At 35.0% G+C, this 16,622-nt stretch overlaps 1 protein-coding gene across 1 annotated transcript in view; it reads right to left on the minus strand.

Annotated features, from left to right (window-relative positions):
- Positions 1–532: 532 nt before the first annotated feature.
- Positions 533–16,622, minus strand: part of CAPS2 (calcyphosine 2) — a 45,100-nt gene continuing 29,010 nt past the window's right edge. The window contains 7 exon segments of the mRNA XM_082349151.1: positions 533–733; positions 2,691–2,810; positions 5,646–5,800; positions 7,393–7,466; positions 8,518–8,636; positions 11,717–11,810; positions 12,859–12,933. Coding sequence (XP_082205277.1) covers positions 554–733; positions 2,691–2,810; positions 5,646–5,800; positions 7,393–7,466; positions 8,518–8,636; positions 11,717–11,810; positions 12,859–12,933 — 817 coding nt within the window. The 3' untranslated portion in view covers positions 533–553.

Raw genomic sequence — 16,622 nt, forward strand, 5'->3', positions numbered from 1 at the left:
TTGTAGTGAGGTGGATGGACCTAGAGACTGTCATACAGAGTGAAGTAAGTCAGAAGAAGAAAAACAAATACCATATGCTAACACATATATATGGAATCTAAAAAAAAAAAGAAAAAAGGAAATGGTCAGGCGAACCTAGGCGCAAGATGGGAATAAAGATGCAGACCTACTAGAGAATGGACTTGAGGATACGTGGAGGGGGAAGGGTAAGCTGGGACAAAGTGAGAGAGTGGCATGGACATATATACACTACCAAATGTAAAATAGATAGCTAGTGGGAAGCAGCCGCATAGCACAGGGAGATTAGCTCAGTGCTTTGTGACCACCTAGAGGGTTGGGATAGGGAGGGTGGGAGGGAGACGCAAGAGGGAGGAGATATGGGGGTATATGTATATGTATAACTGATTCACTTTGTTATAAAGCAGAAACTGACACACCATTGTAAAGCAATTATACTCTAATAAAGATGTTAAAAAAAAGAAAAGAAAGCTCTCACATTTCTGGTTTAAAAAAATAATTATTTATTTCCTCACTTAATGGCCTCAAGTCCATGCTATAAATTAGTATAATTTAAAGATAGTACTTTGATTAACTCACATTTTAGAAATCTAATGTATTTTGACTTGTAATAATTACCTGAAATTACTTGAGGATGCTTCTTTGCACAATAACATTTTCTTATGTCTATAACAGGCGCACTGCCTGTTTTGTTAAAATCCAGTTTCATAAAGGCCTAAATAAAGAGAGAAGTGTTATTTTTTTCTATGAAATCATTAGAACCTAATTTTCTATTCTGCAGTAGGTTATTTTTGACCTCTAAACAAGACAGTTTAAAGTACTAAAGTGGTATATGAAGGAAGCATCATTGAAACAGGGAGAAAGATATTGGAGCAAGATATTCGGTAACCTGCACTTAAGGTGCACTACCACTTTCTAGCACCCTGACCTTGAGAAAGTAACTTAACCTCTGTTACCCTGGCTTTCCTCTTCTGCACACTGAGGAGTTGGGTAAAAGACCTCTCAGGTAACTTTCAGCTCTACGAATCACATGAAATTGATAAATGGCCAAGACAAATGACCAGGACTATTTTGATTCAAAAAGTAAACCTGCAAATATTCCATTACTAAAATCAATGAGAAAGGTAAATAATTCTTAAATGGGTTTTGTTACTCTATTTCCTGAAATTTAACACTACCTTTCGAAATGCTAGTTGTTTTTTCACTCCTCTAATTCAATGCAATTCTGAGGATCATAAAATATATTTTATTGAGAAGAGGAGTGGGTCCATAGAAACACACAACTGACCAAAAGCAACATCCTACATTTGCAGATGAGTCAAAACTGGAATCAAGTTTGTTTATTCACAATAATGTCACAGGTATGTGGTACCTGTTATGGGCTGAATTGCATCCTCCCAAAAATTCATATGTTGAAGCCCTAACCTCCAGTACCTCAGCGTGTGACTGCAGAAGATGATAGAGCCTTTAAAGAGGTGATTAAATTAAAATGAAATCATTAGGGCTGGCCCTAATCCAATATGACTGGTATCCTCATAAGAAGAGGAGATTAGGACACAGACAACACAGACTGAGGGATGACCGTGAGAACACAGGGAGAAGACAGCCGGTTAATTACAAGCCAAGGAAAGCAGCCTCAGGAGAAACCAAACCTAATGACACCTGGATCTTGGACTTTTAGCCTCCAGAATTGTGAGACAACAAATTTCTGTCGTGTAAGTCACCCAGTCTAGGGTATTGTTATGGTAGCCCTAGCAAACTAAGTCTACTTTTGTCCTCTATTCCCAGGACCAAGACTTATGAAAGAGACAACCCTCCAGTTTCTACTCCTGATACTCACACCTATCACCAGGACATGTAAGGTAAAAATATATGCAAATTTATAAATATTATGTGGTGAATTTGTTTAACATAAGGTTTTTATTTTGTCTTTTGGCCAGTAAAGATAAAGATGTTGATATTTTCTATTTGAGATTTGTACCCGATGTAATTGTTCATACTACCCTATTCACAATAGCTTTGTTTCAGTATTAGATAAATATACATTTTATATTAGGTACATATACAAAAGAAAAAGAAAACTACATTGCTCAAAAGCATGCTCTAAAAATGGCTACCAGAACCTAATATCTTCTCCCCTACATAAGTCAGAGCTCCTGTTTTTAATTACAATTTAATATGATCATTTTAATCTTCATTTGAACATTTAGCCTGCATATTTAAAAAGTAGAGAAACATGTTTTAGTCATCATCCTAAGATAATGTGCATTGAGCCTTGACACTGGGACAGCTATAATGCTCATAATTTTACATGTAATACCTTAGACCAGTTCTGTGAGATAAGAAACTGAGGCTTGGAAATATTTAATAATAGATATAGGCATATAACTATATGGAGCCAGCAATTTATGGAATTAGTAATTTGTGAACTGAAATTTAATTTCAGATTTTATTTTCCTTTTATAATATTTTCCTAAAACATAGGCATAATTTATTTTGCTTTATACTGGGTAGATTTGTATGTGTATGTGTGTGTTTGTGTTTTACTAAACCCAAAATACATTACAGGGAAAGGAATTTAAAACATTTTCAAGGGTAATTCATTAAAGATTTAAAAGAATGAACCTAAAAATCTATTAAAAGTAACTATTTGAAAGATTACTTCAAGTTACCTTTTGAACAAATGATTTCCTGTATTCATTCATTTCACCAATAACGGCACGCTTGAATTCTCCGTAATCAACCTTGCCATTGCCATAACTATTTAGAATTAGCCACAAAGACTCAAAATCCTAGAAATGATCACACAGAGACCACTGTTACACCTTTAAGTTATATATGGCCACAACAATAATCATCCTAATAGTATTTTGTTACATCTGTTGTAGCCCTAGACAAGGTAGTGGACTTAATAAGAAAATTCCAAAAAGTTACTTATAAATCCAATCAAAGGCACTAAAAAAGCTTATTTAGAGGAACTCTGTAGTGGACAGTTCCATAAAGTTAAGAAACATTTAAGAGTGGCAATAAATCACAAATGTATCTTTTTAAATTTATTTTTTTTCAATAAAAAATGCTTACCATTCACTTGAATTTGACCATTTCATTATCTTTAATGTATTATATCAGTGACAATTAAGAAGTCACTTCACTTACTGGAATGCCTCCAAAAGGCATCAGGATACTGACTGTACTTCTGCTAGTCTTCATACTTGAAAGTATAAGAGATTTGAATGACTCTAACAATTATTCCATGATTTACACTGAAAGGTGCTGTTTTGAGTAGATCCCTTATGCCAATTTATTCATTTTACTATTGCCACTTACTTCTTCGGCAAATGCACTATTTAATAGAATATTCTATTCATAAAGTTCCTAACAACAACCAAAAAAAATACAGCATGAGATTTTCTTAAACTCAGATAAATAGATTTTCAATATTTCAGTCAAGTTGTTAGCTTTAAATGAGAATATAAATAAAACATCTAGCAAGGTGACTGACAAATTATGGTTACCTCCAAAATATTCTCTTCCATTTCCTCCTAATTTTTTCAATTAAAATTTTAATAAGGAAACTTAAGACGCCCTGCCCCCGCCCCCCCCGCAGTTCTCAACAACCCATACATTTTTTTGGTCTGTTGTAATGCCCTGTACATAAAAAGACTTTAAGGTCTATAAAATGAGCTTTTAAGTGTGAAAATGAGCTTAATCTTTAAAATCATACGTAATATGGATAGAAGATGAATTTGCTCACCCAACTCAAGGGATACTAGAATTAAAAGATAATGCTAGAAGCATAAAAGAAACATTTTTCAAGAACTGAATAATTTACCAAAAGTGGCAACAAATTTATATAACTCTTTCTAAAATATGGTGCAGGATGGAAAATGATAATTCAGTTGAAAAGAAAACTAAGGTATATTTATTGATAGTATCTCTATATAAATTAGGCAATTTAGGGGGCATACCAGTTTTTAAAATTTCAAATTAGTAAGAATGACTTTGCCTTCCCTAAAACTAGTGCCAGAATTAGACCCAGGTTGGTGATTCTTATGTTCTTGTTTTTGCTTCTCATTGCATGGGCAGTCTCCAGTGATATTATAGAGGAAAAGAAAAAACAGGGTATAAGACACCACATCTTTCTGATTTTCTATTGCTGTTTTATTACTATTATTATTATTATTATTAATGCAAGGAAGAGATGAAGTTAGATAATCCCTAGTGTGTGTCACTAGGTGGGCCACAAGGTTAAAGTATTGTAAAAAAACACAAGACAGGTATGGCACAGCAATGATAAGCAATACCATACCGGCACAGAAGTTTACAATTGATAAGGCATGTAATTTTCTCATTTGAGTTTCAAAGCAACTCTGACTATAAGTATTGTCTCTGGATTGCTCCAGCAGAGTCTGTCTGTCAGAAAAGTGAAAAGCCTATTCAAGATCACACAGTTCAAATGTTAAGGCTAGAACTTGAACCTTTATCTCATAAATTCAATTTCCAGTGTTCCTCCCACAAAATGTACTGTATCTTGTGACAAGACGATTTGAAGCAAAAGAGAACAATGCAAGAGAATGCCTTATCTAAAACCCTTGAGGTAGACATGTTTCAAATTCATATACACTCAGGATAAAATCCAAACTTCTGAGCATAGCATGCAAAGCTTTAATGTAATGGACACTGCTAGGCTTATTTCTCTCCATTCTTCTCTTTTCCTTCCTTCCACCTATCTATCTATTTCAACTCATGCATCGTCTATTTATTCAGCACCTGCCAAACGCCAGGTTCTATTCGAGGTATTAGAAATAGAGCAGGAAACAAGAAGCACCTTGGTCTCTGCCCTGATGGGACTTCCATTCTACTGCAGGCAGAGCCAGAGAATATATACAAAGTGGTATAAAGAAAACAAAATGGATAAATGGTATAGAGAGGATCAGGGATCAGATGGGCTGCTCCTTTAGATGGAGGTGTCAGTGTAGTGTTCTTAGTAGAGAAAACCTGAATGATGAGAAAATTCAGCCATGCAAAGGTCTGGTGGAAGATTACTCACAGCAGAGGGAAAGGTAGGGGTGAAGCCTCTGGGGCAATTCCTGGAACCTGCCGCACTCCTTCTCCCCTGGAAGCCTTCACATGTGCTTCTCCCTTTCCTGAAGTAGCCATTGTCTGATCCACACTCCTCCTCCCCTCTCATCTGCTTCATTCCTCCTCATCCTTCAAAACTCAGCTCGGACATATACCCACCTCCAGGAATCCTATGAACTTCCTTCTCCATAACCTGGCTTGCAATTTATCTCACATGTTCTAAAAGCATTCTCTATTTAACACTTATCATGTTGTTTTGTAATCATTTATATTTTTCTTTCCTTTACTTATGAAGACCATAAGAGTACAGAGTATGTCTTCTCAGAGTTTAGAACAACGCCCACTTATTAGGCTCTTAATAAGTATATGAGGGAGGAATGAATGTCGACATTTAAAAAATCAGCAGGACTTGCCTGATGGCTTAACACTGATAATGAGGCATAAAGAAGGAGACAAATGAACTACTAAAATTTCAGTAGAAAATTGAATAAGACCACTGAAGAATAATATGTCATTCACTGCAGAGAATTATCTGTGGTACATACATTTTCGGACACTTCTAAGTGAAATACTTTTAAAGCTTGCTTAAAATCTGCCTTATCTAAAAGTCCATTTCCTTCCTTGTCCAATTGTTGAAGGTATTTTCTCAATCCAGTCAAAATACAAACACCTCTTTTACATAGCTGTTCTTTTAGCACATCTGTTTAAGAAGAAGGGAGATGGAAACTAATTATTCCTATGCACAAATGAATCAAATTGCAATTGTCTCTCCGGTAAGAAAATTAAAGTTGATATAACTGACATAAAGGATGTCAATATGCAACCAGATCATACGTATGACTGACAAAAAGCTTTGAAAAATAGAATGCTCTTAGTAAAGGGGGTTATATACAAAATCACATGTAAAATATACCAGAACAATAGCACCACTGTGTGGTGAAAGTGTTATATTTTATATATAGGAAAATAATGGTTCACTTTATCAGCATGAAAATAACCTAAATGTTACAAATAAAATCTTAGTTTTTAAAAATTTTCCAGGTTTCCTCTTCATCTATCAAGCCCATATCTTTAATCTCTTTCCTCTTTCTTTGTAATTACCAACTGAATTACAAATTTTTGAGTGATCTGCCTGACATCAATTCATCAGTTCAAAATTTCTAAAATAGTTTGAAATCTTCAAACTGTAGGTTATATATTAAATAGCATCAAGGCTTTGGAATGCTATCCTATACTTATACATTTAAAGTAACCCTTTCTTCTAGGAATTTATAAGAATTTATATTCTTAGGCTCATTCTCTTTGTGGGACAGATTTCATTTGATGCAGTTTGTGCCATCTTTACTTGAGAAAATATAGGTAACTTTACCAGAGCAGTTATTAAATATAATACATTAGAAGAAAAAACAAATGTCACTAGATACAATAGTGACAAATACCATATTGATCGTGATAGAACAGAGAAAACTATTTAGTAACAATGGCATCAAGAATATTTGAGAGTTCAAATACCAATCCCAGACAACTTTTAAATCTGTTCTTAGCCTTCTTACTCCCATATCATCTTTATATGATAAATCAGGATTTATCAAAATTTATAAATTATATGTTGACTTCTGTGATTACTTGTTTAATGCCTTCCTGCCTTCTTGACTATGAGATTCAACAAAGGACTTGTCTATTTGAGCCTAGTATACTGTATTGATTACAAGAGTGGACTCTAGAAACAAATCTATAAAATGCTTTAGAGTACCAAAACCTACATATATTTCACTTATCACCTACAACAACTCTGAAAGTTAATAAAAGAGGTTATTATCCCTATTTTAGATATAACGAAAGAGGTGCAAGAGTATACACAGTCATATGTCTACTGGATGAACGGCTCCAAACATGAATCTGGCTCCCAGTCTAGTATTTTTTTTTTTCACACTAGGCCACCACAAATCTCTTTAGGATATCATCTAATGCATAAGACAAGTACTATATTGCAAAAATCACTTATATTCATTTCATGAATAAAACCCATACTATCTAGTACTTTCTAAAATTTTTAAATTCATAAATCATAAAATACTAGTTATTCAGTTAGACAGGATCATTAAAGTAGGAGAAATACTAAAAATATTTTTAAACATGTATGTGTGTATAAATTTATAAAAAGATAGGAAAGCAAATAGGAAATATAAATCAAGTGCCAAAAAACTAAGCAATATCTGGAAAATACTGCTTTACTACTTACAAAGAAAATGGTTGAAAATTAATACTTGAGAGTATACTAATGACACACACCTTGAATGGCCTTGAAAACCAATCTATCATTGGCTTCTTCATTGGTTACATCATCATGTTCCACAGAATCAGTTCTGCAATTGACATGTTCGCAGTGATAAAAATATATTGTTTTGCAATCTTGAGTATGGAAACTCTAAGCTTTCCCTGCTCTAGACTCAAAGAAATTCTCAAATAAATTCTCACTCTTAATAAGCTACAGAAAGTTGGAAGAGTGCTTAGAGATTAATCAAGTCCCACCTTTGCTCCCTGCTTTAATCCTTGGGAGAATTAAATATGATAAATCAAAAGCTAAAATCCTTAAACCTTCCAAGAACTACCTTTAAACATTATATTCAGTTTTGTAGCTATTTCAATGTTCTTTTAAAATACTTAATTAAAACTATTAAATTTAAAAGCAGTTTTACCTTTAAATGTATAAAATGTAAAAATGTTATTTTAAAAAGCAAAAAAAAAACCAAATGCAATCATATTGAACAATACAGTAAAAGACAAAGAAGCACAGACTTCCTTATAGCCAATTTATGACAAATGGCCTCTAATGTACAGAGAGTACACCAGTTATTGTTATCTTGATTATATTTAGCACCAAAAAACACTCCACAAGAATGGCATATATGTTTTCTGTGATAAGAAAAAAAAAACCCCAAAATTCATTTAAAAGCTTTTGATTCATAGCATTGTTTTTTCATTATATGTATTATCAATCAATGAATACCACAAGCATGTGGGACCCAAGACTTTTTTTAGTGCTTAAAAAAAGCATCACACTAAAAATGTGGAAAAAGTTGTTATTATATTGTATTGTATCCCATCTTTTAAAATGTATTATTTTGGTAGCATTCGGTAAAATAAAAGTGTTATAGCACAGGCAAATTAATAAAGTACTTTAACTAACTTAAAATGGGACATTTTAAATTTCTACTTGATTATAACTGTTCCCACACATGGAGTGTATTTGAGTACAAGATATAGCACATAAAATGGATATGTATAGCTATGCTTTATTTTTTTAAATATAAATCTTAACTAAAATCAAAATGCTTTGATATAGAATCTCATTTTAATATAATAAACATAATGTTTTCACTTACCTCCAAAATGACAAATGCATGTTTGACTTACTTGAGAGAATCCAAAGCTCTCTGATCAATATTTGTGATTCGAAGTGTAAGCAATGTGTTTTCTTTTATGCTTTCTGGAAGTCTGGGATGGTCAGAGCTCAAAAATGTCAAGTTTGCACCCTAAAGAAATGAACAAATTGAATTATTTAAACTATAAAATATATAAGAAGTAAACTACAACTAATACTAATTTTAAATATTCAAGTTTGATTATATCTGATGTGATATACTTTTATACTAATAAAAAAGTATATTGAGAGAATATTTAGAAACCACACAGGCTTCAGCTAATAATATAGGAAAATAGGAGAACTAATTTCCCAATCTCCCAATTAGAACAATCTTAGATTTAACAATTCATGTGAAAAAAATAAGAACTCCAATTGTTTTTTAGAATCAGAGGAAGAAAGGACAAGTTATTTCAGTGGAAATTATGACACCGCAAAATACAGAAATAGAGCTATTGATCCACAGAAAGATGTGCTGCAAATTGATGAACTATGACAGGTTCATCACCCTCTTTCACCTGGTCTTTTGATGACAAACATTACATAAATGTAAAACGAATTTTAAGCTATTTAGAGTATCAAGGCTTTGCTGAAAAAATTCCCCTCAAAAATCCTTAATCCAAACTTAGAAAATTGTTATTATTTTAATTTCTGAGTTTCTCAAATAAATATGGTCAAATATGGACAAACACAAATTTAAAATAAGAGGCTTAATTATCTCTTTTGAAAATAAGGGAAGAGATTTCTCTCCTCTCCTTTATCCTGGAGCATTTACTTTAGAAAACTTGTAACTATAAGTACCTTCTTCACTCTTTGAAATGTATATAAATTTTCTTGAAATTATTATTTAAGCAATTAAAGAGACTACATGATATGTGTAGCAGTGTTATGCATATAAGCATATGTGTGTATACATACATGTGTGCGTAACGGTACATCTATGAGGTCTGTGTCAGTGCATCCAAAGCAATATACGTATGTATGTGAGTGAACATATGTGGGTGCACTTTTATGTGTGTGTGTCTAGGACACAAGTGCATGTTTCTATAAGTATTATCTTAACAGCTGGCATTACAATTTATTTTAGGGAGTATTTAGAAAAAAGACCTTGATGGGGTATATAGAAATGAAAAGATAAGTTCCAGAGCAACACCTGGAAGGCAAAAGAGACCCAGCGCCCCCCAAAAAGAAAGATAAGGTTGAATATTTCTGCACAAAGAAATAGAAGATTGTGGGGAAGAGCAAGAGGTGGAAGGAGTCAGAAAATTGAGAGGAGGGCCTTTACCATGGGAAATATTCAAAGGACATATTTTTAAGAATAAGAATGTCTAATAACAAATTGTAAATTCCGTACACTGCTGCAATATAAACCTCCCTCCATATCCCCTTCAAAATGTCTGCCACACACCCAAGGTATCATATATATAGTTTGTGTGTGGCTCTTTCTCTCTCTCTTTTTCTCTTTCCTTCTCTCTCTCTTTTGCTCCATTCCTCCCTTCCTCCCTCCCTCCCTCCCTTCCTCCTTTCTTTCCTTCCTTCCCTCTTCTCTCTCTCTCCCTCTCTCTTTCTCTCTCTCTTTTTCTTGGAAATCATAAGAGGGAGCAAAGCTCCACATCTGGTTCAAGTAATATGGAACAGGGACAGTAAGAACAAATAAATTATTAGAGACAGCAGCTCAGGGCTAGAGGTAACTTTCATCTCTCTGGGATAGGCATTAAACATTCTTCCTACAGGTTGTGAAATGTGAGTTGGAGCTACTTTTCTCAATCTCTAGAGGCTGGCTTAAGAGACATACACACAGCTATAGATATAGATAATAGATACAGATATAGAGTGTATGCATAATGTATTAAATCCAAGTTTGAGATGTAAAGGTTTTCCTCACCCCCAACTCCTCACCCAGCTGGTCACTACATCTTATGATTCTACTGCCTGAAGATTTTTTAAAAAATTTTTCTAATTAGCTTCATAGCCACAGTCACTCGCCTAATTCAGGTTGTCTCAACTGCCTTCCTAGATTAATGTAGTTCAGTCCAATCTGGTCCTTTGTACTAGTCTTCAATCCATTCCCCACACTGCAACCAGAGAAGTCTTTCTAAATCACAAACCTGATGATGCCACCTCCCTTCATTTCATCCACCTCTTCCCTTTCAGTGACTCCCCAAGACATTTTCGACAAGTCTTTAACAAAAGGCCGCCCTTAATAAGCTCTGATTCGTCTCTTGCCCACCCCCACCTTGAAGCAGAGTTCAACAACACTGAACTACTTTCCGTTCTCAAAAAAAGCCATGTCTTTCATGCTTTTGTTCTTTGCACCAGCTGTCTCCTCCACCTGGAAGCCTTTCCCTACCCTCTTCCATCTACGTATCCCAGCCTACCTAGGTCAAGGTTAGATGGCACTTTCTCCAAGAAGCCTCCTTTGACTCGACAAAACTGGGTCATTGCCCCTCCTATCTGGCCCTTCTGACTGTTTCCCATTAGACTGTAATTCCCACAAAAGCAGGGAACGTTTTTAAGTTATTCGCAGTTCCATTTCCAGTGATTTGGCTTATGAGTATATTTTTGTTACATGATCACTGTGGATAGTGCTACATTTTAATCATGAGATGACATGAATGTAACAATTTAAAATTTAAGAGCACTGTACAAATTCTGACATTACCTATGATGGACTCATGCTAGGGAATCCTTTTTATACGCTGTACGCCAGGACATGTGCAAGGCAGGGAAATCACAAGGAAGATAAGCTAACTAGGAGATATATGATGGCTCCAGAAGCCAAGTGCCCCATGTGGAGAAAAATTTGTGTCCTCAGAAGATAAGCCTGCATTAGGTGGAGAATTACTCCTGGTACTATTGAAGTGTCCACTTACCCAGTGATATAGCCTGGCAGGGCCTTTAAAGTACCAAGAGACAAGCTCTCCTGGGCTTATATTGTGGAATTGGTGGTGGTGGAGGGAGTGTTACAGGGAATAAGTGCTATGCTTAGATTCAGACCATTGGGATCTGGAGCTGAGAGACAGAACCTCCTGGGGAAATATCAACCATTAGCCAACACAAATGTCCCTGCTCAGGAAGGAGGGAAAAAAATAAACTGGAAACTAGAAACTCTGCTCCGCTAGCCCCACAGGACCCCTCAAAATCCAACACCAGTGAGTAAAACATATGTGCGCGCACACACACTCAACTTACAGTATAAAAATCACCAAGTTGGTATTGTTTTCCTTTTCTTTGTCCATGCTGATGACAATAAATGTTTTTTTGAATAAAAGGAAACACATTTGTTCTAGAAGTTAAATGACAAAAATGTAAAGTTATTCAGCCTCTCTGGGAAGTAATCATCTTGAGAGTTGTAACAATGTTTTATGGCATACCTATTTTTCCCAAATTGCCGATACTCATAAATTGTAAGGGACTGGTCATGAGTAAAAAAGAGCCCAACCAGCTCTCTGCAAGCATCACGTCCATTTCTAGAAAAGCAGAATAATATCAAAGATTTTCAAGTAGGATACTTTTCATATTTAATAATAAATGGATAGTGTATATCAAGGAGGGATAACAGGACTCGCTCAAATGTGTGGTAATGGGCAAGAGTTATGGGAAACCATGACAGAGATTGCTGAAGTGTCAACTTAAGTCAGGTTTGGATGGAGAAAAAAGCTTTATCTTACACTGATACGAATATGGATATATTACAATATAGATTACTATTTTGGCATAGACGTAAGATACAGTGAAAGACCTTTAAAAAAAATGTTGCGCTTGCAAGAAGCCACTCAGAGATAGATATACATTTATTACCTTTTCTCATGGCAAGTTTAAAATCACTGAACAAATATAATTTTTAAAAAACCACCCTACCTTTAATATTCATGTAGAACATCAAGTAACATTATGTATTACTGGAAGTTTATAAGACTGGATAACAGATTTAAGAATTTGTCACTTTACATCTACCAATAGTTTAGTGTTAACTTAAGCCATGAAAATGAAATTAAATAAAGCAGCTTACATAAGCGTTGATTTTTAAATAGTTTAGAATCTTCTAGTAGTAATATGTATCTTTAAAGATTCACCTGTAAATTTCTTTTTGAAAGACATGTTAAAATCACATTTTAAATAACTTCTAATTGAAATGTTTTTCTTTTAGACTCATACTTCCCATAATTTTTGTAACAGATTAAATATATATTACCTAAAAACGTTTGTGCTAAATTCACATTTTTCACTTAAATGTGACAAATTTAACTAATATTATTATTGCTATTTCTATTTGAAAAGAAAATACCTTTTTATAATCATAGGATTAAAAAGTTTAGTAAAATGACAATTACCTTGATATGATCCTACCATCAAATTGTACTTTATGAGAAAGCATACTTTCAGTTAATGTAGACTGAGTTCTTATCCTGTTAAGAAATAAAATTGTTAATAATTATATTTTAAATACAAATTTAAATTTGATGTAAACGATAAAAGTACCAAAAAAATTAATATTTTGAAAATGCACATATTGGATAAAGATGAGGTATAAACCTCTTTTTATTCCAGATTGCTAGCTGTGGCAGACAGAGAAGAAATTGACCAGAGCTACGGTATATAATACATGAATGACTTTAACGTTAGAACTTATATCAAAGTGCTACAAAGTCAGTACGGAGCAGAGATAGCACATTTGTGCCTGGCACAGTTTCAGGGCTACCCGACAGCCATTTCTAACCCTCTTCTTTGCCTCTCTCCCACCACAGAATTTGCTTTCTTAGCCTCTTGCAATTAGAAGTGACTAAGGGACCCAGTTCTTTCAGTAAACTTCCAGGAAAGACTTTCTTTTGTCCTGATAAGAGAGTGGCACGGGAAGAGTTCCTGCCTGCGAACATGGCAGGGATATGATGCTAGGAGCCATTGTAGCCACCAGGCAACCATGTCGGAGAGGCGAATACAATCTCAGGGAAGCCAGCCCAGAGCTGCGCCTCACTGAGCCACTGAACTAAAACCAACTTGCCTACCTCCAAGCAGCTGGTTGTATAAGGAAAATAAATCGTGACTTGTTTAAGCCACTGTCAGTCAGGTTTTCAGTTATGCGTAGCTGAAAACATTCTTTGCCAAAATAGAGTAGAGAAAAAGAGTGCTGGATGAGGTTCCAGTCTTGGCCATAGTTCTAGCTGTGAAACTCAGATCAGTTATTTAATCTTTATGGCCTTTAGATAGCATTGAACTATCTCACAAAGACTGCCAGTCCTAAAATTCTGTTTCATAATATAAAGCAAAACCCAATGACACACACTTTGACACCCTACTACCAATAATCTCCTTTATATTAAGAAATCTGAAGATTTGGTGATGTTTCTTTACTTCCCTCCCTAAGTAATTTTATGATATTCCCATAAAACTGCAAGTATAATGAAATTGCAATAATGTAAATAGTAAGTAAGTCTGTAGCTCATTGAGATCTTGAAAAGTTATACCTCTATAAAATCTAGGTCTCTATGAAAGGTAAGCAGGATAGAGCAAATAAGAATCTGTAAACCAAATGAGAGTTTGTGAACACAGAGTGGAGCCATGAAATCTTGGTCATCTTAATTCAATTTAATCCGTTAGTATTAATGTGTTTATTGAATGCCCCCTATGTGCCTGAAACAATTCTGAATGCTGAGAAAATGAAAGTAATAATAATAGCTACTATTTATTAAGAACTTCTTAGACAGTAGTCTGTGTTAAAATCATTTTAATGTGTATTGGTTCACTTAATGCTTGCAATAACTCTAGGAAGTAAGTACTATTATCCACATTCTAAAAACAAAGTTTACAGAGTTATACAGTTAGCACATGGCAGAGCCAAAGAAAATTGCTCATAACCATTACATTATATTGCTTCTTAAAGGTAAACAGAACTCAGTTTAACAGTGATAGGTTGACATAATAGCTTCAAAGAGTCTAGAGTCTTTTTGAAAACATAAAATAATTAAATAGGCATTTATATTATAAAATGGAAAGTTCCATGTTGGGGTTTTATGTATCCAATAAGTAGCACCAATACATCTTCAAGTTCTTAACCAATAGAGAAATAAGAATCAGGCAGATGAAGACTTACATATGAATTTTATTATTGATAAAGCACTTGGAAACCATGGCTTAGAAATGTAGCAGCAATAACCTAAGTCCTTAACACTAGAATTAAACAGATCAACCCACTCATTCCAGCTGGGGAGGAACCCTGTAAAAGTTAGTGCATAGGTGAGAATGTGCACTTCTGCAGACAGCTGGCTCCTAAGAAAACGAGAGGCAGGGCTGCACTACACATGCCAGTTCCTGCTTCCCACTCTATGAGGCAGAATTTTCTCCTCCTCCTCTGGGAATAATGAATAAGGGGAGTGAAGCCTATCACTGCAATAATGGTAAGCAATACCCCCGTAGGATTTTTCATAGAACTAGACTAGCTAAGTCTAAAATTTATATTGAAGAGGAACGAGCCGAGTATGCCAAGACAATATTAAAGCTAAACAAGCTTTAGGTATTTAATATATAACAATACTAATTAAGACAGGATAATATTGGTCCAGGAATGCATAACAGGTAGATGAGACTGAAAAAAAAAGCCTAGAAACGAACCATGCATTTATAACAACTTCGCATATGACCTGAGTGGCATTACGAGTCAGAGGGATGAGTTGGTGGTAGGGAGAGATTTTGTAAAGAAGACACAAAAGACACTAACAATAAATGGAAAGATTGGTAAACTGGTCTATTATAAACTTAGCAACTCTTGTTCATCAAAAGACATGGTCAAGAGAATGAAAAGGTGACCACAGGGAAGGAAAAGATACATCCAATAAATATAGCTTAAAAAGGACGCATGGGGCTTCCCTGGTGGCGCAGTGGTTAAGAATCTGCCTGCCAATGCAGGGCACACGGGTTCGAGCCCTGGTGTGGGAAGATCTCACATGCCGCGGAGCAACTAAGCCCGTGAGCCACAACTACTGAGCCTGCACGTCTGGAGCCTGTGCTCCGCAACGGGAGAGGCCACGATAGTGAGAGGCCCGCGCACAGCGATGAAGAGTGGCCCCCGCTCGCCGCAACTGGAGAAAGCCCTCTCACAGAAACGAAGACCCAACACAGCCAAAAATTAAAAAAAAATAAAAAAAAAAAGGACGCATAACTAGAATATAGAAGTAAGTTCCACAAATCAATATGAAAAAGATAACCCAATAGACTTAGATGGACATTTCCTATAAGAGGATATCCAAATGACCAATATACATATGAAAAGGGCTCAACATCATTAGTCTCCAGTGAAATGCAAGTGAAAATCACCAATATATACCCATAAGAAGAACTAAAATGAAAAATATAGACAATTCCCAGCACTGGCAAAGATATGGCGCCACTGGCACCTTCCCACTGCTACTGGCGGGAGTTTTAATTGCAGCAACCACTTTGGAAAACTATTTGGCAGTATTTTTTAAAGCTGAACATATGCATACTAAATGGGCCAGCGATTCCACTTGTAAGTGTGTATTAAGCAGAAATGGGTACATATGTTCACAAAAAAAATGCACAGAAGTTCACGGCGGCACTATTCATAAATTGCCAAATGTCCACCAACAGCTGTGAGTAAATAAACTGTGCTATATTTATACAATAAAATACTGTACAGTAATGAGAATAAAGGACAACTACAAATAACATGGATAAAATTCACAAACATAATGTTGAGCAAAAGAAGCCAGACACAGCGTCCAAATTTTGTGATTTCATGTTAAGTATATAACTAGATAGTTATATTTACAATATCAAGGGAGAGAGGTTAACCTGGTATGGCAGAGGAGGTGGGTACTGGCTGAGGGGAAGCACATGGAGGGTTTCTGGGGTAATGTCCTATTTCTTGGTCTAGGAATGATACATGAGTATTGTTCAGTTTGTGAAAATTCCTATGGTGTACATTTAAAATGTGTATACTTTGTGAATCAATGTTTTATTTCTATAAAAGTTTACTTTAAGAAAGAGATGTTTAGGTATATGGTAGCTGAATGATGGCCTCCGAAAGATATTCATATCCTAATCCTCAGAACACGTAATTAGTTAATTTACATGATATGGT

The sequence above is a fragment of the Balaenoptera borealis genome, assembly GCF_965194805.1.
Source record: "Balaenoptera borealis genome assembly, chromosome: 13".
NCBI lineage: Eukaryota > Metazoa > Chordata > Mammalia > Artiodactyla > Balaenopteridae > Balaenoptera > Balaenoptera borealis.